A 24,523-nucleotide genomic window follows, 5' to 3' on the forward strand; every position below is an offset into this window, starting at 1 on the left:
CAATATTTGCATCCCAAATACAAGTTTATAAGGTCTGTTATTACAAAAATATCTTGTGTCCATATCCTGTATTAAAAATGCTACAATATTTTTAGTAGTTTATAAATATTTTGTATTCATTGGGAGACCTGTGGCTTTTAAAAGAAGCTTTACTGAGCTAAATTTCATATTCTTATGTCTTGTTGTGAGAATAATGAAGGAGAAGCATGAAATATTTGGAGTAAAAAATATTTTAATAATACCTCATCTTAATCTTATGAACGATTCAGGGGATAATTGTCAAAAAAAAAAAAGGAAATTAAGCACATTAGTGAAAGCAACATTGAAATGTTTTTTGAACTCTTTTCTGATTGTTGTATTTGATGGAGATGAAGCTGTAAGGAGAGGGATAATGTGGAATTTTGTACTCCACTGTCTCAGTAAGACGCGAGGTGAACAATGTCTTTTTGCTCTAAGTGTATTTCCAACTGTTTGGCAACTCCTGAGAATATGTAGGGAAAGATGTGCTCTCTTATGAACTCAAATAAGCTGCAAAATTAAATATTACTTTTACCAGTATCATTATTTTCTTGGCAGAGGAAATCAGTTAGTTCAGTCCAAGGGTGTAGTTGGTCTAAATGGAGGAATTTAGATTTATTCTCACAAAGAGCAACAGATAGACTTTTCTATGGGCAAATGGGAAGGAGGAGCAGCCTGTCTAAATCAGTAGTGTGGAGAAGGAAGGGGTGAAAAGCGGCTGCAAAAATGGGTTCTTTGCCGGTTCTTAGTGACTATAGTGCACATCTGTAGAGAAACCCTCACTGGTAGAGCAACCTTTGGCTGCACATTGAAGAAATGGAACTCGTGGAGGAAAAAGGGTTAAAAAGGATGAATATCTTTGCACCTTAATGGGAGAACTATTTCTGTAATAGTATCAAAGATAAACCAGTGTATTATGAACACTAAATGATAAAGGGTGATAATATGCCATTCTTGAGACTTCTTGGCTCTTACCTAACACATCAGAAAGTGATTGTTGAATTTTAAATAGCCATACAAATGGATGACATAGAAATTTAACTTTGCTTTGACCTTATTCTAATTCACAAGATGACTGCAAAATGACTTTGTTACATCTGAATGTATGCTGGATGCTAAATCACTCCAGAGTATAAAATCTTTGTTTTGGCATAATGTTGATGCATAAACATTTGTACCCCATACTAACCCTATAAACATCACAATCCATCAGTACAATTACAAAAAAGATTGTTTGTTTTCACACTTAAAGCAGACATGAAATAGAGTGTCCTTAACTTAATCACCACCTTGATTTACCACATTTGCATATATTTGCATATTAATTGGACTACAGATTAAAATTGGTTTTGTAATTTTAATTAAGTGTCCACAAAGGTAAATGATTAGAACTGTTTAAAATACATTCTGACATAAATAGCAGTAAAAGCTTTTGTGATGATGTTTTTGTGGAATTACATTCAGAAAGTGGCCTTTTTATGATAGTAATTTTAATCTTAAATAGAATTATACAGTCAAACAGAACTGTGGATTCATAATCATTTTTTCAAGATTCATTTAATATTTTGCTGATTTGCAGCACTTGATGAAAATGTACTGTAGGTTTAGTTGATTGCAAAATTGGGCCTGTAGAGCTGATAAACTGAGGGTTTAAACCCTCAGTCTTTATATTCGCCTTACACATTTCAAATGTGTTATGTATCCACATGTAGACAAGGGCTGGGTTTTTTTTCAAGTTGAGAAATCTAAAAGCTGTCAGTAATGGATGATCTATGGTGTGAAGATGTAATCACCTCCATGTCCCATCTTCCTTCAGCAGAGATGGTGAAGCACAGGACGTTTCAAAGCCTTTTCCATAAATCACTGCAGGTAATAGAGGAATCATTCTTGGTGTTGTCAAGGGAGGATGAGCCTTAGAGGTAAAGCTGTGCTGTCAGGATTGCTCTGCTGGAGTCAGGGGGTGTTGATACCTGACCAGTGATGTCAACTGGACCAAAATGTCAGACTAAACTTAATAAAACTGGAGTATTTGTGGTTAGAAGGGCTCTAGGAACTGGGTTCTTAATGCACCTCTGAGCCTGCCTCTTCCTTTGGGGACCAATTCATGCTTCCTCCCAACATCTATAGAGCAACCTCTAAGGACAGGTTGTTAGTCTGGATTGCCAAGGTGAGTTTTGCCTGCCTAATGAATTGGTAAAAGGTTTTTTATTATATTCCATAACTTTTCAGTTGGTGAGCAGCAGGCCTTCATTAGGCATTAGACCATCTTTTAGTTAAATAAAATATCCAGATTATGTTTTACAGTATTAGTTTACTGCTTGGCTTATGAGACAAAATAATGAAGTAGCTGTTGGTTTTGGTTTGGGAGCAGATTTGGTAAGTGCAGCTTTAAAAGAAACAATATTTAAAGTTAGTAGAGTTTAACAGTATAGCAGCTTTGCCTACTTTTAAGAAAAGAAAAGGTTGGTGAGAAGTCAGTAATGAATTCACATTAGGCTCTTTTCTAATTTTCTTCAGAGTTTTGAGCTGTTCTTAAGATTTATGCTGTTCCTAATTTCATGTAGTTTATGTCCTGTGTTTGAACCCTAGCCACTTACTACCTTGCTGTCTCCTCAGTGTACATTAGGGAAAAAGAAATTGAGAAACAGTATACTTGGGTCTCGTCATGCTTCACTGATTTGAAATAATTTTCCTGTTAATGGCGTATTTAATATTTAGTTTTTCTCCTACCCGTGGTAATGCTTTCAAGTGAGAGTAATAAAACTTTTGGAGTGTTCCTGTCTGGGAGACTTGACATCATTTTTTGTGTTGTATTTAAACTCCAGCCTAAGTAGGCAGAGCAAATTGCAAGTCAGATCCACTGGGCTAATAATATATCAGAAAACAGATTTCTTATCATGCTCTTACATAAAGTACAATTATTTCTCAATCTGATATTATGTAGTGTCTGTAAAATATTATTCTTGGTGTGCTTTTAGATTCCTGTTTATGTAGTGACTAATTTCAGTGTCAAACTGGTTTAGGTTCCTCGTCTTAGGAACATTGCAAAACTAATTTTAGAAGCCAGATCCAGAGCTTAGTCAATGCATGAATTCCTTGTGTTAAGGCTCAGATTGGTATTAATTGAAGCTGTGGCCTGGGTGAGAAGTGCTGGTAGATTAAATCTGTAAAAAGAGCTGTGATAATATTAGTTAAAAAAAAAAGCAAAAGAATGGAACAGTCGTTGAATGAAGTGTCGAGGAACAAACCTGCCAGACAAGTGCCATTATGATTTTTCAAATGGGCATGTAAGCTCGATGTCTCGTTAGATTAAATTGTTATGGATGTCCATCCATCTGTGGAAAAGATGGTTATTTCTAGTTAGGGCATTGCCTTCCCTTCTAATGTGTATCTTGCTAATACCAGTCATCCCTGTGGCACCTGAGGATCAGAAAGCTGAAATGCACATCATCTGCAACTGTTTTGGGGACGTTGTTTGAAAGTTGAACCTTGCTTTCAATCCAGCTCTGTTCCAACCATAATTGTATTATGGAAACTCAATCATCCCTGAATTTGGGGAGCCAGCTTTGAAGTGGCTGGTGTCAAATTTTTTTTGAGATCTGCTTAAATTTGGAAAAAAAAAAATAAAAAAATAAGGGCTTAAGTGCAGTTAGTTTTTAATGAGACTTGAACTTCTAAGCTCTTAAATCCATTGTGAAGCTGGAAATTAGGCTATGAGGATACTTGGTTTTTTGGAGTTCAGTGTAGACACTTGATCCCACGTCATCCTTTGAGAAGAATAGCACTGAAAATTTATTTCTCTGAAGACACTGGTTTTAAAAGTAGATCTATTAATAAAAAAACCCAGACTGATTACTTGCTTGAAAAATCATCTTCCTCTGCTGCTGCCTCTTCAATCCAGTAAAAACCAGGTAGCTTGAAAACTCCTGTATGAGGGCCAGCACATCTTTCCTATCCAAGGAAGGAGCTGCTATCATGTTAAACGATTTCCTTCTCAGTGCCATGAAATTTGGTTCATCCGGTGTCTTCTCTTAATTATTTGAGACTATAATGCCCATTTGTGCCTCTCTTTTAAATCATTTTTCCAGCAGAAGGGTTTGCATTTTGGGTATGGGGGCTGTCCTATCCCCAGTTGTAAGTCAGGAAATGTCATTAAAAGAATCATAGAAACATTTAGTTTGGAAAAGCCTTCCAGGATCTTCGAGTCCAACTGTAAGAAGATGGGAGCTACTTGAATTCTCTTTCCACTCAAGAGCTGCATAACTTTGGGCAAAACTCTTCCCCTTCTTCACTTACCCTACGGTTGAGATGGGGCTAATAAGGCTTATAATTTGTATGCTTAGTATGCAAATTGGCAAACTAAAGCATGCTTAAAAAATGGCCAAGGAACTTGGAAAGCTATTTTTCCTATTAAATCTGGAAAAGAAGAAAGTTGCAAAACGTGGTCATCTAATTGCATCTTCACCAAGCGTGTGGTCTAAGTGCAAATGTGACTCCAGTGTATAAATCCCTTCAGAAAGTCTATTTTGCCCCAAGAGGAATGGGAGCACACTCAGCAGACTGCAGGAGGATGGGATGCTTGCAGCATTTCTTTGCAGCATAATTGCAGCTTCAATGAACCATGAATCCAGCCTAATTAACATAACTGGAACCACAGCAATCATGCTGCCATTCAATTTAGGTTTGGAACATTCCAGTGGAGTATCACAATTCTGCTGTTTATTGTTGTGAAGAAGTGTCCACTTGTTTTCTTGCTGCTGCCTTGGTAAATTTTTATTATTTCAGGAGAACTTGGGAACTTCAGAAATGGAAGACCATTGGCTTGATGGTTCCATTACTGAATCTACAAATAACTCTATATTACTTCCTGTGAAAAGGTACTTAGACTGTTTAGTATATCGTAAAATTCAAGGATAAAAGTACCAAATTTCCAAGTTAGACAAGGGTTCTGAATTGTATTGGATAGCTAATGGCAAATAATTCTGGGACTATTTTGAGTTAAAGGACTGCATTCCCAGAATATTAAAAATAGTGTCTATTACTCTTTGTAATCACTGTACCTAAGAGAAACCTTTTATTAGGGGGAAAAAAAACCCAGTTTTTTTAAAATTTATTGCTCTGTAAGAGATGTATTTTACTGTTCTGTTGGTTGTGCTGCAGGAAAATCAGGAAGCTGCAGAAGTAGATCAGGTACCACTGGTCTTGTCATTAGGGCAAAATAACCACAAAGAAGCTACGGGAGTGCTGAAAATAGCAGTAGGTGAAAAATTGGGACTGGAGGTGGAGGGACAAGGAGGGTTCCTGCATCTCTTGGCCAGTAGATGATGGTACTTAAGCCTGGCACTGAAGCCACTTCTAACTGATGTCACAGCTGTGATGGGTGAATCACAGAGTCATTTAGCTTGGAAAAGCCCTATAAGATCATTGAGACCAACTGTGGTTTGGAAATTCCAGAAAAATCTTCCAAGGTGGCTTCCTGTTTTGAGAATTCTTAGTCTTGTTTGAGGATTCTTTGATTTGTAGCATTTTCCTTGGATGTGACTTCAGTCCTTTCCACTGATTCAGAAAATTCTGTATCCTTGTTGACTCCCAGACACTGAATTTCACTTTTGTCTATTTTTTTTTTTTTTTCCCTTGATGAAATTAACTCAGGAAGCGAATTCTGACCCTTTCCACTCTAAGCATCTGAGTATAAATTTATCATTAGGGAACTCCGGGCCTCTTTTTGGGCTTGCTTATTTAGTTTTCTGCAAGTTGTTACTTAAAATTAACAGTTAATTATAATGAGAGGTACCTGATGTAGACTATACCCTCTTAATTTGCATTAATCTATTTTTAACATCCTGTGTATAGCAGTCTAATAATACAACAGAAAACATGTTGTATTATTATTGTATAAGAAAGTGAAGAAATCTGACTTCCCACAGTGACTCTTCTTCCCTCCAGCCTCTGAACAAATCCCACTGGCAGTGGGAGGCTCTGGGAAGTTCTCTGTTATAAATCTGGGTTTTAGGTGTTGGTTAGTCATTCCCAGGAGGCTTCATACATGTTTTAGCTGAGACTCTGCAGTTAAACTTTTATTAAAGGCGGGGTCAATCAGAGGGCTGGCTGCAGTTGAGGAAGAGCTGAAGGAAGTGCAGAGAACAGCTCAAGTGGTTGGTTCCTGGAAGAACTGAGTCTGTGATTCATCCCTTTGGAAGTGAAGGAGGAGAAAGCAGTGCCAGTTAAATATCACAAAGGGTTATGATAAACATCCAAACGATGGGGAGAGAGCGCGGTCTTTCAGCATCTTTATTCCCTGCAGCTGTGATGTTTAAGCTCAGGAAGATGTCTGAACATTGATACTTTGAGAGTTCAATAGTCACGCTTGTTATTGAAGGCAGTTACTGAGAATTGACAGAAGAAACTATTTTTGAGGGGAGTTTCCAAGTAGAGATCATATTTCTAGTTTAGTGTGCAACAAACCCAGGATATTTGGATGGTTGTCAGATCTGGGGGGAAGAGAGAATAATTTCTCTGTGGTAAAACATTGCAAAGGAAATAATCAGTCTCTTTCAGAACCAGTATTTTTTATTGTTTGTAGGTGCAAATTCAAAAGTGACTCAGTTCAAATGTGTCAGAAGTAATTTGAGTGTTTGGTGTTTTAAATCTAATGGCACTGTTTCCACAAAAACTCCTGGCTGCTTTTAAAACATTTATATATACTTTTCTGCCTTTTATACAAATTCATGAAATAAGGTCCTTGAAGACACTGAAAAATTTAAGCTGGTCATTCTTGCTGAAGTAAAAGTGATGAAAAAAATGTTAAGAAAATACATCTGTAGACAAATACATCCCTTTCCTCTCTACGCTATTTGAAGATGTGTTCAGGCTGTTTGAGTGCAAAATAATGGCAAATTTTCACCTTTGATATCTATCACTGTGTTACTACTATGAGGTTATTTTTATAATGAGTCACTGCTAGGCGCTGAAGAAGTAAGTTAAGGAATATTTTAAGGAGAGGTATATTAAAAAAACAAAAACTAAAAAACAAAAAAAAACATCCGAAAGTGTACATGAAGGCTTGGTTTTGTGTGCCTCTTACAGGGAGCTTCAGTAGAGATGGAAAACAGGGAAAGCCATGTGTAAATGGGAAAATAAATGGTTGAAAACAAGGGCATGGTGATGACCAGACAGGAAAGGGAGTTGAAATTCTGTTGTTTTGGGGACTGTGACCTACTGCAGTGACTAGTAAGCTCCTTTCAGTGAAGAAATCTTCACAAATATCCAACCCAATCCTCCCCTGACACAACTCCTCTCATCCTTTTGGGTTTTTGTTTGGGAGCAGAGCCTGACCCCCACCTGGCAGCACCCTCCTGTCAGGGGGTTGTGCAGAGCCAGAAGGTCCCCTCTGATCCTCCCCAGACCCAGAAAAATGGGCTCTGAGACATGAATCCCAAAGGCTCTGGCTCCAGTCTCCGCTCCAAGCAATTTTCTGAGCATCTAAAAGAGCACAAACCCTATTAAGAAAACACCAAAACTAACAACAAAACAAGATTTTGATTAATTTTTAGGTGATTGCCTCTTAAGAGACTCCGAAAATGGGTTTTCAGTTAACAGTCTAGTTTACATAAAAGGCAGATATTGATGAACATAGTCCATGGCTTCTTGCTCAGTCCCATTATTCTCCTCTAATTCATATGCAGAAGCTAAGATTTCCAGTGATCTCACTGTTTACCAAAATCTGAGGGACTTAGAGGTTAATGTTTTTCTTGTTTCCTGGTAAGAGTTCCATCTTCCCTTTTCCTCACAAGGAGCAGTAAAGGAAAAGGAGGAATCTGCTTCCAGAAAGCACCCAAAGGTACTGATGATCCATCAAGAATTAGCTGGATGTACTTGTGAGAGCTGAAAATTCCTTAACACTTTTTTGCCATATAATTCTTTTGAAAATGTGACAGCCAGATATTTGCCTATTCATATTTGTAATTATTTTCTATGCCAGACCTCACTGATTGACAAATTTGAGTTGCCTATGAGCCCTTCTCCTGCAAAAGGCAGAATGGTATTAGTACAAACATGATTGTGAGGATCAAAGGTGATGCAGTAGCATAACAACAGTAAAACAATGTTCTTTATCATACAGCCCTCCTTAAATATATCTGATCATCAACCTTACCTTCAAATCAGACCCAGTTATATGAGAAGAGCTGATTGCACTCAAATTGTGGAGAGGGTTGTTGCTTTTTTCTCCCCCAGAAATTGCTTCTTTAAAAAAAAAAAAAAGGCATATTTTAAGAATTCTGACTTCAGACAAATAATTCAAAATTGATGCTTGATTGAAGCTAAAGAACCAAACACAATTTATTGCTTGTTCAAAATTGTAGTGAAAATACTACCCTTCTGTTTGAAGGACCTCCTAAAAATATCCCAGTGGTTATTAGTGATGACTTGAATCAATTGGAGGTATAGACATATTTGGTGTCAGAGCAAAAAAGAAACACTTAATATTTTTAAACCCCTGAGGCTTAAAGATCACACAATGTTGTTATATTTGATATGGTACATCAAACTGTCTACCCAAAATTTTCTAGAAGATAAAACTGTATGTTTTCAGTCTGTAGGCTTGCTATGCTATGTGTATATGTTAAATTTGTTTATTAATTTATTTATTTGTATGATTTAAAGCCTTCTCTTCTTATTAAGGCATTTTTTCCTTAATTCATTAACATGAATAAGTGCCTACATAGAGCTGAAGTTCTTGAGTCCACTTTGCCCTGAATGTCACGGTGGGTTGGGTTTTCTGTTAGTGAAGGACCTCAGAACATGAAAGTCCAGCTCTGTGCAGGGACTCAGATTAGATCTGAATGCAAGGAAAAGCAACAAAGGTCCACAGAATATCTGGAATCTGCAAATATTTCCTGTGCTTAACCTACACTTTCATTGCGTGACTGTAAAGAACAGCAAACCTTTGTTCTTTCCCCTCTCAGTTCCCATTCAGTCAGCTCAGAGACACAGGAGAAAGGTTTTGGGGAGCAAAGCTGTTATCAGCCTTCCTACAGTTTGCATCTGATTCTGTCAACAGTGAGTAGATCAAACCCAGGAGCTTACAGCCACTTTAAAACATCAGAATTTTTTTTAAAAAAACATAAATATATATATATATAACTTATATAACTTATATAACATACAAATCGATATGAACAGAGATTATGAGTGTGAAATTACTTTATGCCTTTAAAGTTTAGCTCATGTTTGAGTTAGTAAGAGCCAGAGCTCTGTTTTTGGATTCATAAGGGAATTACATCTTCCTTAGATGGAGAAAGAGCAAGAGTTTATCTTGCAAAGATCCCAAAATGGTCAGGTGGGGTAATTACCCCTGACTTCCAGAAGGTCACAGAATGATATCCTGAGTTGGAAAGACCCACAGGGGTCACTGAAGTCCAACTCCTGGGCCTACACAGGACCACCCCAAGTCAGTCAGGCTCATCCATTTATAAAATCCTGCTGGGGCATTTCTTGGGTCTATAATCCAGGAGGTTTTACTAGTCAGCTTTATTTAATAAAAAGATAAGAAGATCTCAGACAGGCCTTTCTTATCCTCTGTGCCTGCCAGGAAGGTGTTGGTTTAGCAGCCTCAGGTCCGGTGGATTTGTGCACAGGTAGGGTTGCTGACCATAGGTTCAGCGATGCAAATGCAGAGTACAGAAGGCTATAGCTTACAATTACTTGGAGCTAGAAATGTGGGGGGAAAAAAATAGTCCATTTCTTCTCACAGCTCAGCTCATGTGATTTGAATTTGGAATGAGTTAATAGACTGATCCTGTTTATGGATCATCAGCTGCAGAGGTATTGTCAAAGAACTTACGTCCCTATTCAGTGGAACACCTGTATGTAAAGCCACGTCATAATTGTTCAGGCACACTGAATCAGACTACTCTGCCTCAAAACAAAATAGAAAATATAAATACATGGAATGTCCCAATCATCATACTTATTCTTTTCCTCATCTCAACAAGGTTGCTGTTTTGGCAAACCCTTGTGAAAGCAATCCACTCTTTTCAGTTAAAAGCCATTCATACAGTGACAAACCACCGTTCTTCCCTTTATATCTGTATTCATTCATTTAAACTCCAGAGCTTTCCAGCTTCTTGGATTTATAGCCAGCTGGCTGCTGTGTGTAACATGAACATGTTCTGACTGTGCATGACATGTTTTTATCTCATTTTACCCATAATTGTGTTCACTCCAGGTCACAGCTCACCTGTGGGTATTTAATGTTGACTGTGCAAGTTCCCAAAGTCATTTCTACCCCCTCGCCTCTGACAATCTGCTGTTATTAAGTCAAAAATAAAGCTCAACCCCGATACAACCACCCAAAACCCCCTCTTGGGAACAGATTTGGATAAAATGAATGTGTTCAAGATGGTGGGCTGTAGCTGAGCCAGCTCCTGTGGGATTAGTGCCCACTTTTTGGCATTTAAAATAAACTTTGGAATGACTTTTTAACACAAGAGTTTTAATAGCAAGTGAGGAGGGGGTTGTAAGGCAGGGAAGGATATATGCACCTTTTTTTATCCTTGATTGCTGATTTTTCCAAAGTTAGTCTGGTAAGTTATACCTATCTATTAGCAGGTTTCTGCAGTCTTAGAAATCAAAGAAATTCAGTGGAAATTAAACACTGAAATATCTGCCCTAAGCTACTGAATCATCAATTAGAAGTTTCCATTCAAAACATGAATATTAAAATTTGTTAGCATACTTCAGCTTTGTAGGAAATGCAATATGTTATTATTTTTGCTTTATGCAACACCGCTGGTTGCTAAAAGCAGCAATAGAACCATTAATTAATAGTAGTAGTCCTGGATAATGTCATAATAAGCAGTACAACTTATTAAAGCACATTAATTCTTGCCAGCTATCAGGAGGAACTTTTAGATATTTGAAAGGCCCATTAGGTTTGTTTACATTCTGAGTGGAAGCTGGTATGCTTTGGCAGGGGCTGAACCACACTTCAGTACTTCACTCCAATGGTGTTGAATTTCCTGACTGTCGTGCACAGTCTGTAATATATTGTCACCACTTCAGGGCAGCCTGGCTCTCCAGGACAGAGGGTACAACCCAGGCCAGGGCATTCCTCAAAGCTAGGGTATCTTTGCTGCCGTAAAAATGAAAATAACCGAAATTATACGTAATAGAAGCAATTTTCCACAATGGAAAAGGTGGTCAAGGAATCAAGCCCATGCCTTCAGGTGTATTAACCTAACAGAGCAAGAAAAATGTGCTGGGCTTTAAATTGCACTAACAATCTGGAAAGGATTTTCCAACTGGAGTTATGTTAAGTGTTAATAGTGAAACCTGGATGCTTTTTCCTTTGATCTCTCTTCGAGCTCATGTAGAATAATAGGATCAAAATAAAATGCCATTTATATGAACACCTTGTTCTTTTGATCTCAGCACCAAAAATTCTGTCTGCAGCTACAGCCTAGCAAACAGTGCATCTGCTCCTTTTAGTTGGACCTTCTAGTTATCAAAACTTTTAATAAGTGGCGTCTCAGCCAATTTTCCGTACAGTTCATGAACTTAGTTGTCATTTTTGCCCTAAGAATCTTTAACTGCCCTTTCAGGAGAATTTAAAATAAGGTATACAGGACCTGTAAACTATTGGCTTCTGGTTGGTTGTGCATATGCATTTTGAGTGTATGATTTAAACATCTGCAATGTTTCAAAGTATAAGTTGGTTGTTCTTGGAGTACTTGGGTGAAGCTGTTGAATCAGTGTAGGCTGAATGATAATGTTTGAGGGGGAAGAACAGTTGGGCATTTTTCATAGGTGCTAGGTTCAGGATCCCTGCTTTTTCCATCAGGGAGGTGATGGGCCCTGTGATGTCTGGGTGGTAGCCAAGGCTTTGCTCTCCATTGCCCACATCTGCAGGAAAGAGCACAGAAGGGTTACACCTGGTATTTAAGGATCCCTTAAGTTTTATGTCAAAGTCAGATGGTCCATGGATGAACATGAGCACCCTTCAGCTCTTTATTCCCCTGAGCTAATGGTCGGGAACGTTCCTTTGGAAGTCATTAGTGTGAGCACTTAAAAGTAAAGCCACTTCCTCGAGCTCTTTCAAATCTCTTAGTAAGATTCATTTTTCTCTTTGATTCCCCTGAAGCAGCTGAGCTGTTTAATCTGATGACTGATTGTGTCCCATTGTGATCCCTGCTTTAGCTGTTGTAACCTCTCAGAGCAGAAGAGCTGGGCACGAAGTGCTGTGCCAAATGAAAGCAAATAAACCCAAGTCCTGCAGTTCACCAGTGTCGTAATTGCTGCTGCCCAGGAAGAGGGATTAACAAGTGAAGAAACACTAGCTAGGAGAGATCCAGTGCCCAAGCTGTGTCCTGGGTGTCAAATGTCTGTCTCAAGCTTTGCATCCCTCTGTAATTTATATTTAGCTGCTAAGCTGGGATGATAGGAGCAGTCAGCTTTGAGGAGCACTGCTGGGAAAGTGTTCAGGCTCTTGCTGAAATGGCTGCACTTGAGCTTGTGGCACATGAGCTGTCCTCCAGCAAGTTGTTTTTTTGCAGACTTAGTTGTCTCTCTGCACTCAGTCACAAGGCAGGAGTGTCCCAGAGAGCCATAACCGTGGCTATAACCTATAACCCTCTTCCTATAAAGTAGTGCAGTGTGTGCAATAAAGATACTGAGCTGGTTTGAGCACCAGAAGCAGTAAGGATGTATTTGTGCAGCGCTGCACTGGGATTGAGGTGTCCTGCTGGGATCAGGTCTCCATGCTAATGCAGCCACTCTGCCTCCAGTCCTTCCCTAAGCAGTACAGAACTAATGTAGGAAAGTTTTCTGCTGTGGTTATCCTAAAAGGCAGTATTTGACCAACTCTTAATTTGAGCAGGTCATATGTCCCTGTTCATCTTCCACCAGTTCTCATTTCCTATCCCAAATTCAGACCTACTTTTTTTGCATCAATTAGAGGAAGGCTGTGGGACTCTTTGGCCAAGGAGTTAAAAAGCTACAAAGATTGGTAGTTTCCCTCCTGACAATAGGAATGTGATTGCCCTAGTTCTGTGGTTAGCGTGAAACAAGTCAGCTCTGTCATGAAGTCAGTGGGGTACAAGTTAATACAAGGTAGTAAAGGAATAAAACAGCAAAGTCCACAGTCTTTTATGACAAAACCAGTATGATCCTGCTGCAATATAAGGCCCTGCTGTGAATGGTATTTTCTGATGCTTGGATAAGTGCAATTTACATATATACAAAGTGTATGAATAAAGTTATAAAAGTATACTTGGTGTTTTACTTTTTTTTCCCCTTGAAAGTAATTTTCTATTGTTCAAACTTTCAGCTTTCACTGGTTTTGTTTCAAAAAAAAACCAAAAGGAAAAGAAAATAACAAAAGTCCATAAAGGCAAAAGGGATATGTTCTCATTTCAGTTCACAGAATTTCCTGCCTTTAAACAATACAAATATATGCCCTTAGGTTTCCAACATGCTGGAAGGATACTGAATCCTTGAAACAGATCAAATTAAAAGCAAGTCCACTATAGCAACATCAAGTTGCAGCAGCATGTCCAATAGATCTCAACAAGAATTTGTTGGAGGGGTTTAACCACATTGCCAAGACCTACAAAATCCTAAACTGCTGAATCCATGAGTGAATAACCACTTAGAAACAGCAAGTTCTAGGCTGAACTGTGCACAGGTAAAATCTGATGTTTAATTAGTTGTTGCCTGTTCATTACAGGCCACATTCAAAGCAATTATTTAGTATAACTTTGAAATGTATCCACAAACAGAGCATGTGTGGGCAGTTGGTGTGCAGTTTTTAATAGCACAGGTAGCTCAGTGATGGGCCATCAGTGTTTTACAGAATTTCCAGGGACTGTGGCTCCCCAGGGATTCTTCTGGCACCCAGATGCTGAAAGTCAGATAATCAGGGATCATAGATCAGCATCACTGTCATCCTGATTTATACCAGAAAGGGAGTCCAAGGGTTTTGTGGGGTTTTTCCCCTGTAATGACACTGCTACTAGTAGTATTAATATTTTATAGAGCTTTTTGACAAAAGCTTGATCCTTTCAGAGCAAAACTGGAGACTTCTGACATTTGAGCAATGAATGAGATTGGGACCTACTGTCAAAGCTGGGATTCGAACTGGGAATTTCCTTTAGTCCACACTGCCCGGTTGAGATACAAATGCTACACATTTAAACTTCAGTTGCAGTGCAAAAGCAAAATGCAAATTAATACAGTAACACATTTTCAAATGGAGGTCAAATTAGGAGGTCCTGAGGGCCAGAGCCAGTTTACTGGACCATCCAGTTTGAATGCCCTGTGTCAGGGATAGCTCCACAACAGGCAAAAAAAAGGATTTTTCTTACTATTTGAATATTGTATTTTTGACAAAGTGTGGTTTAAATTTTGGTGTGCATGCAATTATTTTTAAAATTTGTTTCCCTAGGGTTTTTCAGTTAAACTTTCATGTGAAAGCAGCCTTCTTTGCTTATTTATTTCTTGGGGTACCTGAGAAAACCTTAAATAGTTCAGGTGAAGTATGTGTTTTCCTGAGAAGCACACAGAAATTTGCATTTGGGCAGGCGAGTGAATTATCAAAACCAGATGTAAGCAAGTGAAACATTTTACATAAATTTATTAAAATCATTATTTACCTGTAAGTTAAGGGCTTAGTTGCTCTAGTTTGCTGCCAATATGTACTGCCAATAATCTGCCAAAAAGCAGCTTGCTGACAAACTCCCTGAAATGGTTTGCTTATGATTGCACAGAACGTTACAACCCCGAGTCAAACGAAAACCTACTATAAACTAACTCTTTGATGGTGGATTTGCTGGAATATGGTATTGATATATGGTGTACAGTTTATATGGATTATGTATACTGTGCAAGAAATATGGATATCTATTAAGGGTAACATGATATGTAATCAGTTAGGACAGTTATTGTTTTCAGTGTTTGCTAGGAATAAGATCACAGGGTGACTGCTCTGTTCTGAAATACAGATTATTTCCGTGCTGCCCAAAGCACCAGCAGGCCATTTCTCCAATTAATACAGAAAGGCTATTGAAAATGTAAAATATCTGACATCTATACAGAGTCATTTTAATGGCAACTTTACTTTTAGGAACAATTTATACATTACATAAACTTGTATTTTTCATCCAAGTATCATTTCGTGAATAGCAAGCCTAAATATTGGAGGCCATGGGGAAACATAATATTACGATAATGTTCTTTGGTGCGGTTTGGAAGGTTTTAGGAAACATTTGGAAGTATTTTTCTCGTAAAGTCACTTAACTATTGAAGTGTTATGATAGCACTCCCTTCTGCATTGTCTGTGTTACAAAGTAGCCTGGTTAAAGGGGACATTCATCCCCTCTATCCTGATTAGAAGTAGTCCCAAAAAACAGGAAATTTATATGTTATAGGATCCTGGTTTTAGTTTAATTAAAAGGGAAAAAAAAAAAATTCAGGTGTGATATCAGTTTTCACACACCCATTTCCAGTTGTGTTAGCAAGAGGGGATACTGTGTTGGGTAGAACTCTTTATGAAATTTGCATTCTCTAAATAAGTGCTTGAGAGCTCAGCTAGTTTATTTTTTCCATTTAAGGAAACACTAATGAACATGACCAATCCTTTAAAATCCTAAAGAACCTTAAAAACCTTGCAGTTCTCAGAAGCCTAACTTTTTTTCCCTATGGTGCAATTCATTCTTTTGAACTTCTGCAGAAGCAGAACTTAAGTCAACAATTTCTAAATTTCTGGCAGTTCTTATCAAGAGGACTTGTAGGTCTCCAAAAGTACTTTGCAGTGTCGGTGCAGCAGATCTACATGGTCATAGTGCTTAATTATAGAGAAAATTACTTTTTTTCTGAACTGTGAATTAATCCATGTATTCATATCTTGCACAAAAAAAAAACACATAAGTTATTTTCACCTGCACTATAAAATATGTATTTTAGTTCATTACCATCTTTCTGAGGAGCTCTTAAATTATCATCATTCCATTTCTGGAGAATGATGGGCACAGAAATTATAACTGCAAGGAATCTTGTACTTAGTGTTAAAGGATTTCAGAGAATTGGAGATGTGAACTCAGAAATAATACATTTAGGGTCAAACTCAGTCTCATTTGTTGTCAAAGAGAGCTTTGCCTTTCACTTTGCCTGTTTCACTGCAGGCTAGTGTTTTGCATGGATTTTGGGGAATAATTTTGGACACACTGGCACTGGCTGCCCAGAGAAGCTGTGGCTGCCTCATCCCTGGATCTGTCCAAGGCCAGGCTGGAGCAGCCTGGTCTGGTGGAAGGTGTCTCTGCCCATGACAGGTATTGGAACTTGTTTTTGAGGTCCCTTCCAAGCCATTTTGTGATTCTGTGAATGAGAGCTGAAGAACACTTTTGTTAAAATCCTGGTCCTCTGGGGTGTGGGCTTTAAAGGACACCTGGCACAAGGATCTTAATGTTAGAAATTCAAGTGTAATACTGAGGGGAAATTTAAGAGGTCAGTTTGAGCATCCTCCATAGATTGACCTACAGATATGACATCTTAGAGCATAAAAAAATAGGAGTGTTGTTGAACTAGTGTTGAATAGATTGGAAAGAAAAGTGGAAATGTTAATTAGAAGTGGAAATTTTTGACATTGTCAAATGTGGATGTTGGATATTGAGGGATTTCACTCAGAAATTACTTAGAAAAACAGGTGGAAGTTACAATTTGATGAAAGTGCCTTTGTTGGCTTTCTTCTCTCTTTACTATTGGGATCTCTCTTGCTTTCCTCATCTTCCTTCCCCACCCAGTGGACCAAGTTGAGTCCAAGCCAACTGCCCATGGCTGGTCTGGATCCAGCCTCTCTTCTCCTGGACCACCTTTGGATCCTGCCTGCTAATCAGGCATCCACTGGAGTGTCAGTTGCATTCACCTAATTTGCTGCTAAAACAGCATTATTTTGTCTGAAATAAGTCAGACCTTGTGATATCCCTCCCTGGTTTATCTGTTGTCTAGATTACACACCAGTTCTTCTCTCTGGCCAGGAAAGAAGATGTCCTGGTCAGCTTTAGCTCTCTCCCATACTGTTGTTATTTAATATCTGCAAATGAAAACTGTGTTCTTAAGCTTTGGTGAGAGTTCAGATTTGACTGGAGTAGGCTCTTGGGCAATTTGACAAGCTGGGCAGGCCTTCCAACCTCAGTAGTTCCCTGAGTTTCTCCTCTGTTATAGTAAAGAGAAGACAATGATCACACCTCAAATAAAATTTTGTATTTCTACATCCTGCAGTTTTCAAGCCAGGAAATCAGTGTAAACCATTCTTACTGTACCCAGGAAAAGGCACATTCTGCTGTGGGAAGACAAGCTGAGCCACAGACCTTGGATTTTCTTTTGTGATGCCCTTCCCAGTGCTTAATCTTGGCTCTGTTCAGTTTTCTTTCTGTTCTCTCTCTTTGCTCCTAATCCTTGTCCATGCTTATAAGCCCCTAATATTTATATGGCATTATCTGTGTTAGAGATTACTGCTGACAAGTAATCTCTTCCCTCTTCTGAATGAAGAATTACAGCCATTGCTGAAGATCAGAAAGTGAAATTAGATCCCCGAAAGTATGTGACAACTTCAATAAACCCTAATATCAAATTCCCTCAATATTTGGGATCTTCTTTCAAGCTTTTAGGTTTGAATATAGTACAGCTTCAGGACACCTGACCACACTTAGCAACATTTTTTTGTGCTGTAGGGCAAAATGTAACAGTAATTGCAGAGGAAAAAAAAAAATATTAAAAATTAACTATGACTATTCTCCCGGTTTTGTAATTTTTTGAGAAGTAGCTAAATATTAACAGCATCAGTTTTACTGTTATCAGCTGATTCATAATATTAAAGATAAAAATATAAATTTATGATTTTATATATAATTAAATATCTACTAATGGAGTTGCTGTCTTTTCCAGTTTGGCACCCAAAAATCTGCTTTCTTTTTTTTTTCTTTTTTTTTTTTCTTTCTTAGAATAGAATCAGCAAAATTCTTGTATTTTGAAAAAAACAACTTTGGTATTTGTATAGTGCTTGGTCAGTAATGGATGTGCATGGCTTGGAGCAACCTGGTCTAGTGGAAGGTGTCCCTGCCCATGACAGGAAGGTTGGAATGGGATAATCCTTAAAGTCTCTTCCCACTCAGACCATTCCATAATTCTATTATTTTTAAACTTTTTAGTAGCAATATTAAAAAAACAAAACAAAACAACTCCATTGCACTTTCAGAACTCTAACTTTGTACTCAAGTGTAACTACATTTACAGAAGGGCCAATTTTTATTACTTTTTAAAGATTTATTTATTTATTCCATCCATCCTTGCAATCTCTTGAGGCAGTGGTATAATTTGGTCTAAACCAGCTCTCCAGTTCATCTTTCTAATGTGGTTTCTATTCATCGAGCAGTGACATCATGGCCCTTCCATCCTTTATTGTTGTTGTTGTTTTTAATAAAATGGTGACCCTTTGTTGTTTTTAATAAAATGGTGACAAAGTGACTCTTGGTGCCATGGAAAATAAACCAATCCCCATAAATAACTTTTCATTAGGGCAAATAAAGTGCGGGGAATAAACACATAGGGTGGAACATGGCAACATAGTACAAAAAAGAAATGTGTGTGGGAAAAACACATGTCTGCTTCAAGGAAAAGTACATGAGTTTCTTCAGAGTGGGGTTTCATGGCATAAATTAAAAGAAAATATGTAATATACAGGTTGTGAGTTAAAGAATCTGTTCCAGTAGCAAATATTTAGATTGAAACTCTGAATTTCAGTATATTGAATTTTTATTACATATGAACTTAGTTTAATATTTAACCCATCTTTTTAACTAAACATCTAGACCCAGTATGCACAAAGAGAAAGTTTTCAAGGCTTACACTTTGTAGAGCCTTCATCAAGTTTTAAAATTGACTGTTCAATGTGTTGGAGAGCCTCAAAAATCTGAATAAATAAAAGAAATTTGAAAACAAGTTGCCATACTAAAATTAGATATCTAAGTCCTCACTGTTTGTTCTGAACTTTCAGTGTTTAAATATATATGAGTTATGCATAAAAGCAAAACATTTTCCATGTTTTTTTAAATATAAGGGACAGTACCTTGTGGAATCTGTTGAAAGTGTTAATATTTGTAAGCTTTGATAATAATTCTTTTTCTGGAAAGTTTCACATATGCAAGAGTTCACTGCAACAAGTTAGTAATAATAATAAAATACTTCTCCCATATTTAAAATAGAATGTTGTGGCATTTTTCTTGCGTGACTGGTGTGTTTTGTAGCTAAGATTGAGAAAAATTGTGTGTCCTTCTTGAAAATGAAATCTCTCTTCTCTGCTGTGGTAGCTCTCTAGGTGGTTTTATAGAATCATGGAGTAGTTTGGGTTAGAAAGGACTTTTAACATCATTTCTTTCCAACCCCTGCCATGGGCAGGGACACCTTCCACTATCCCAGGTTGCTCCAAGCCCTGTCCAGCCTGGCCTTGGACACTTCCAGGGACTGGGCAGCCACAGCTTCTCTGGGCACCCTGTGTAGTGTTTCATCACCTTAATGATAAAAAAATATAAAAATTTAAAACATTCTTTCTTATACTTGGTCTTTCAATCCTGTGTCTGCTCCTGCTCCAGCTTTGTTTCTCCATAACCATCATGGTGATAGCTCTTGATGTTTTAAATGATTTAGATCTGGGCAAGTACTGGATGGAGAAATACCTCTGGAAGGTGGCAGAAAAGAAGAATTAATGTGAGTCTTGAGGAGGAGCAAAAATGTGCTGGAGGAAACATAAACACAAAAAATGCACTAACTAGACATTGTCTTTTCCCAGCATGCTTCTGGGAAATGCACATGAACAGGTTTAGATGACTTTGTGTTGTTATTAGTTTATTTTCAGGTCATTTATTTAAGTGTCATAAAGAACATTAGCTGGTGGTTAGGGACTCCAATATCCATTATATCATTCCAATCATGTGGACAAGTTTATACTACACATGATTTACAACGGTCTTTCCGCCGTAGAAATTGTTCTCCTCAGGTACAAGGTTTTATTCGTGGTTGTATTTAGCAAAATCCAAGTGGCTGAGCACAGAGCCGTCTTCCAATCAAAGTCCAAAAATTAATGCCTTTCCACGAACACCATGGATTGCAGCAAGAGCTGTTTATGGCTCTCTGCCTACATCTTTTATCATGTCTCCACTGTTGTTAGTAAAATATACAGAACTACTTTATGCCAAAACAATGGAAGTTAATGCAGATAACTTGTTCCAAAGTTAACCATCAAATAAATCTCTCTCTCTCTCTTTTTTTTTTTCCGAACTGTTAAGTGAAATGGTGTTCTAAAACTTTTAAAAATTGTCAAGATGATGAATATTATGTGTGTAATACAAGTAAATACCATGGAATTGATTGCACACACATGTCTTAAATAAAAGATATTAAAGAGTATATTCCAGAGAGAAATTGGTGGAGTTTTATCTAGTATTATTAGGAATTCTACAATGACAGATCAGATTTATAAGGGTTGAAAACTAAGGAGGAAACCTGTTCAGAAACAGAAATAGTGCAGTGGGTGGATGGTTGGCCAGGAGATTAAAGACAGGCAGGGGGATACAGCCTGCCTAGGTAGCCTGACCTCTCACACCTCAAGCAATTTGTCTTAACAGCAGTAATTTTTCAAAATATCTTAGTTAAATTTGGGTTGGTAAATCAGTCATTTCAATGCAGTCACAACGTGGTAGTTTAGGAAAAATTCCTTAACCTGTTTCTCCTTCAGCTTTTCCCATGTGTAAATATTTAAAAGTACATCCTGACAGGGCTGTGTCTGTGCTTCAGAGGAGCCACCAGCAGCCAGTTTTAGTTCTGTGACCAAAGGCTGAGGGAATTGGGATTGTGTAGCCTGGAGAAGAGAAGGCTCCATGGGGACCTTAGAGCCCTTTCCAGTGCCTAAAGGGCCTTCAGGAGAGCTAGAGAGAGATTTTGGACAAGGGATGGAGGGACTGGGCTCAGGGAATGGCTTCAGCTGGCAGAGGGCAGGGACAGATGGGGTATTGGGAAGGAATTGTTCCCTGTGAGGATGGTGAGGCCCTAGCAGAGGTTGCCCAGAGCAGCTGTAGCTGCCCCTGGATCCCTGTGAGTGTCCAAGGCCAGGTTGGATGGGGCTTGGAGAAACTTGGGATAGTGGAAGATGTCCCTGCCCATGACAGGGGGCTTGGAATGAGATGGTTTTTAAGGTCCCTTCCAACCCAAACCATACCTCAGTTGCAGGGTTCTGTGTATGGAATATAGCCATACTGAATTTGTACTTCTAAACTCAGAGAATCTGAGGCTAGCTAAGGTGGTGAGATGGGACTGGTTTAATTCAGGCTCATTTGGAACCCGACATGTCTGTAACACAGGTAATGGATTTGGATGAGGATTTTTAATGTGACTGAACTTTTTCTGGTTGTATCTCCAGAGCAGCTCCAAAAAGTGATGTTGAGCAGTAGGAAGAAAAGCAGATCTCAAAGGTGGTTTAGACAGTGGCTTGAAAATGCAGCTTTTTGTAGATAAAACAGAAATTATATGCCAAGGAACAGCGAGCCAAATCAAAGAATACACATTACATGGAGTAGTTATGCAGCATACTGACTTGGGAAAGGAGATTTAGGGGTTTGAAGGAAAATCCTCAAAGCGATTAGTCAAGAGCACAACTGCAGTAAAGCTCACATAGCCTGTGTGTGTTTGTATTGCAGTAGTGATTTTGAAGAAAAAGGGTAGGTTTACAGTCAAAGGTGCTCCATTGCAGGGTGAGGTGACTGATCCTCATTTTCAGGAGTATTTGTTTTGACAGAGAGGGAAGGGAGTGGTTTGTTCTCAGCCCAGAAAGGAGCTGTGGTGGAGTAAAACTTGAATAACTGTTGAGGAGGTTGATAAAGTGGAGCAAGTGTTGGCTTTAGTAAATGGTTTAATGCATTAGCTACAGTCTGTAAACATTTAGAAATTAAAAGGAAATAAAAAATTTAGATGTCTCTACTTACCTGGGAGAAACATAATCTCACTGAAAGGCGTGTGAGTAAATAATATGTGGGTAAATTAATTTGAGGTATAGGCAGCTCATTAGACTGAGGAACCTGTGGTGGCCATGCTTGGAGTCCTACCCATGTTAATGGGTCATGGTTGAGGGAAGGATCTTCACTCAGTTGTTTCCTGGGGAAGGTCCATAATTCTTCACTACTTTAATTCAAAGAGTAAAACTGGATCTGCTTAAAATGTTAAATTTTATGTATTACAAAATACGAGTTTTGTTGCCTCCATGTAGCTGTGCAAATGCATCCTGTTGTTGGGAAGGGGTTTCTGCAGCATGGATGTCAGGTGGAAGAACCAGTGGTGTTTGATACTGTCCATGGCCCCTTAGGAAAGTCACAAGTAGCCCTGAATTTCCTCATCTTAGTGTTCCTTACTCACACTTGTGAAAAACCACGGTGGTTTTATCCTATGAATGGATGTACAGCTCAATCCTGTCTCCCACGTCTAGGGTTTTCTTTGTAAATTGTAATTATTCTTTTCAGTTGATCACTAGAAAAACTTTAGAATTATAAAGGTTGGAAAAGACCCCTGAGATCATCAAATACAGCCTTTGACCAATCACTACCTTGTCAACCAGACCATGGCCCAAAGTGCCAAAACCAGTCATTTATTGATCACCTTCAGGGCCAGTGACTTCACCCCTTCCTTGGGCAGTCCATTCTAATGGTTAACAGTCCTTTCCATTAAGAAATTGGTCCTGATGTCCAACCTGAACCTCCCCTGGCACAGCTTGAGGCCATGTTCTCTTGTCCTGTTGCTGTCCCTTGGGAGAAGAGGTCGATCACCACCCGGCTCCATCCTCCTTTCAGATAGCCTCTACAATTAGGGTAAAGGATTGCTACCAATCTTAGAGGTAATACTGACAAAAATTCCAAGACTTTTCTGGCAGAGTTGCCCTCTTTCTTCCAGAGGTGTTTGCAGTATTTTATTTTAGCAGGTAAATAGTTTTATTCTCTCTGTTGATGCATGTGTCATTAGGGAATGCATTGTTTTATTTCACAGGTGCCATATTCACTTAAATAAAGTGTATCTTCCTGAATTCATGTTTTCGTTTAGATGGATGTAAAATATCAACCATATTTTGGCCTTTTAATTTGCTATTACTTAATTAATTGTCAGGTGAAACTTTAATGCAGCATAAACACAATACAGATTTTATTTTTTTGTTATTGTTCTTTATTTTTTTTATTATTCTTTTTCCTCCCAGGTTCATGCCAGAGCATAAACTTGCACGTTTGGAAAAGGTAATTGGTGTTAAAAGGAATGGAGATTCTTATCAGTTGGAGGGGCTGCCTGGCCAGCAGGAGAGCAGAGCTGTAATGAAAACCAGTGATGCACATCTTGAGTCTGGACTTTGTGAGCCCCAGCCTGGACTCTGCACCACACAGCACGAGGGGCTGCCCTCCCCACCAGCAGCCCCAGTCCAGGCTGAAGCACCAGAAAGTACAAATCCTTGTCAAGGGGAAGATAAGCCATGTCTGACTTTTAACCTTTCTAATATCTTGAGTGGACTGGACTATCAGCAAAGACCTCTGCACATTGCCTGGCCTCACAGGTGGTAAGTGAACAAACCCAAATGCTATGCCTTCAAAAGATTTATGGGTTTGGGTTGATCCTTTTTCTGTGACTTCTGCCCGGTATAAAATAATTTCCTAAACACTGCACACACACGTAGAGGAAAGATCCATCACTAACATCTGATTATTGGGAATAATTTGTTGAATATGCATGTTCAGTAACACTAACCAGACATTCAAACAGCGCTGTCAGTAATTCCTCTTCTTCTCCCAAGAAAAAGATATCCCTGCTACTGCAACATTATTCTGGTAGCTCTCTTTTCCTATCAAGCAAACCACAGATGACAATTAATATCAAATGCTATTTAAATTATCTTAATTACTGTAATGCAAGTGATTAAGTGTCAAGATACATGGTGACACTGGACAGCTGATGTTAACCCACTGTCTGCAGTTTAGAAACACCCTTTCAGCGTTACATAAATAGAAAGCCTGTTTGAGTGTATTAACAGGGAGACAGTATTTTTCCAGCTGCTAAACACAAATACCTGATCTCTGAATCTTCTCAGAAGGGACGAAAATCTACCATGCCACATAATCGCTAAAAACATATAAACTTTAGCTTGACTCCTACATAAATTAGGATTTAAAGAGGTAAAATGTCCTGATAATCTTCCGGTATTGGGCACGAACATTTTAATCTAGTTTTTATTCCTCGCAGTTTGTTTAATCTGCATGTGGCCTGATTAGAGTTCACTTCATCCACAGATTATAGTCTGTTTATTGCAGAGATGCTGGGTCGATCAGTAGGTCAGATTTTCCGAGAGCAACTGTTTTCAGGTGAAGCAATAAGTACAGCGCACCGACGGGGCAAATCGCCTTTGCAGGGGATTTGACTTCCAGCACATTAA

General features: G+C 38.5%; 1 protein-coding gene across 10 annotated transcripts in view; it reads left to right on the forward strand.

The window, feature by feature from the left end:
- Positions 1-24,523, forward strand: part of QTMAN (queuosine-tRNA mannosyltransferase) — a 181,983-nt gene that overhangs the window by 111,725 nt on the left and 45,735 nt on the right. For all 10 annotated transcript variants that reach the window (XM_014249646.2, XM_088059051.1, XM_014249645.2 and 7 more), the window contains one exon: positions 23,303-23,653. In XM_014249646.2, the coding sequence (XP_014105121.2) occupies positions 23,303-23,653 (351 nt within the window). The remainder of the gene's footprint in view (positions 1-23,302; positions 23,654-24,523) is intronic.

The sequence above is a fragment of the Pseudopodoces humilis genome, chromosome 8, assembly GCF_049639895.1.
Source record: "Pseudopodoces humilis isolate 2021_Gansu_Grassland_sample_001 chromosome 8, ASM4963989v1, whole genome shotgun sequence".
Lineage (NCBI taxonomy): Eukaryota > Metazoa > Chordata > Aves > Passeriformes > Paridae > Pseudopodoces > Pseudopodoces humilis.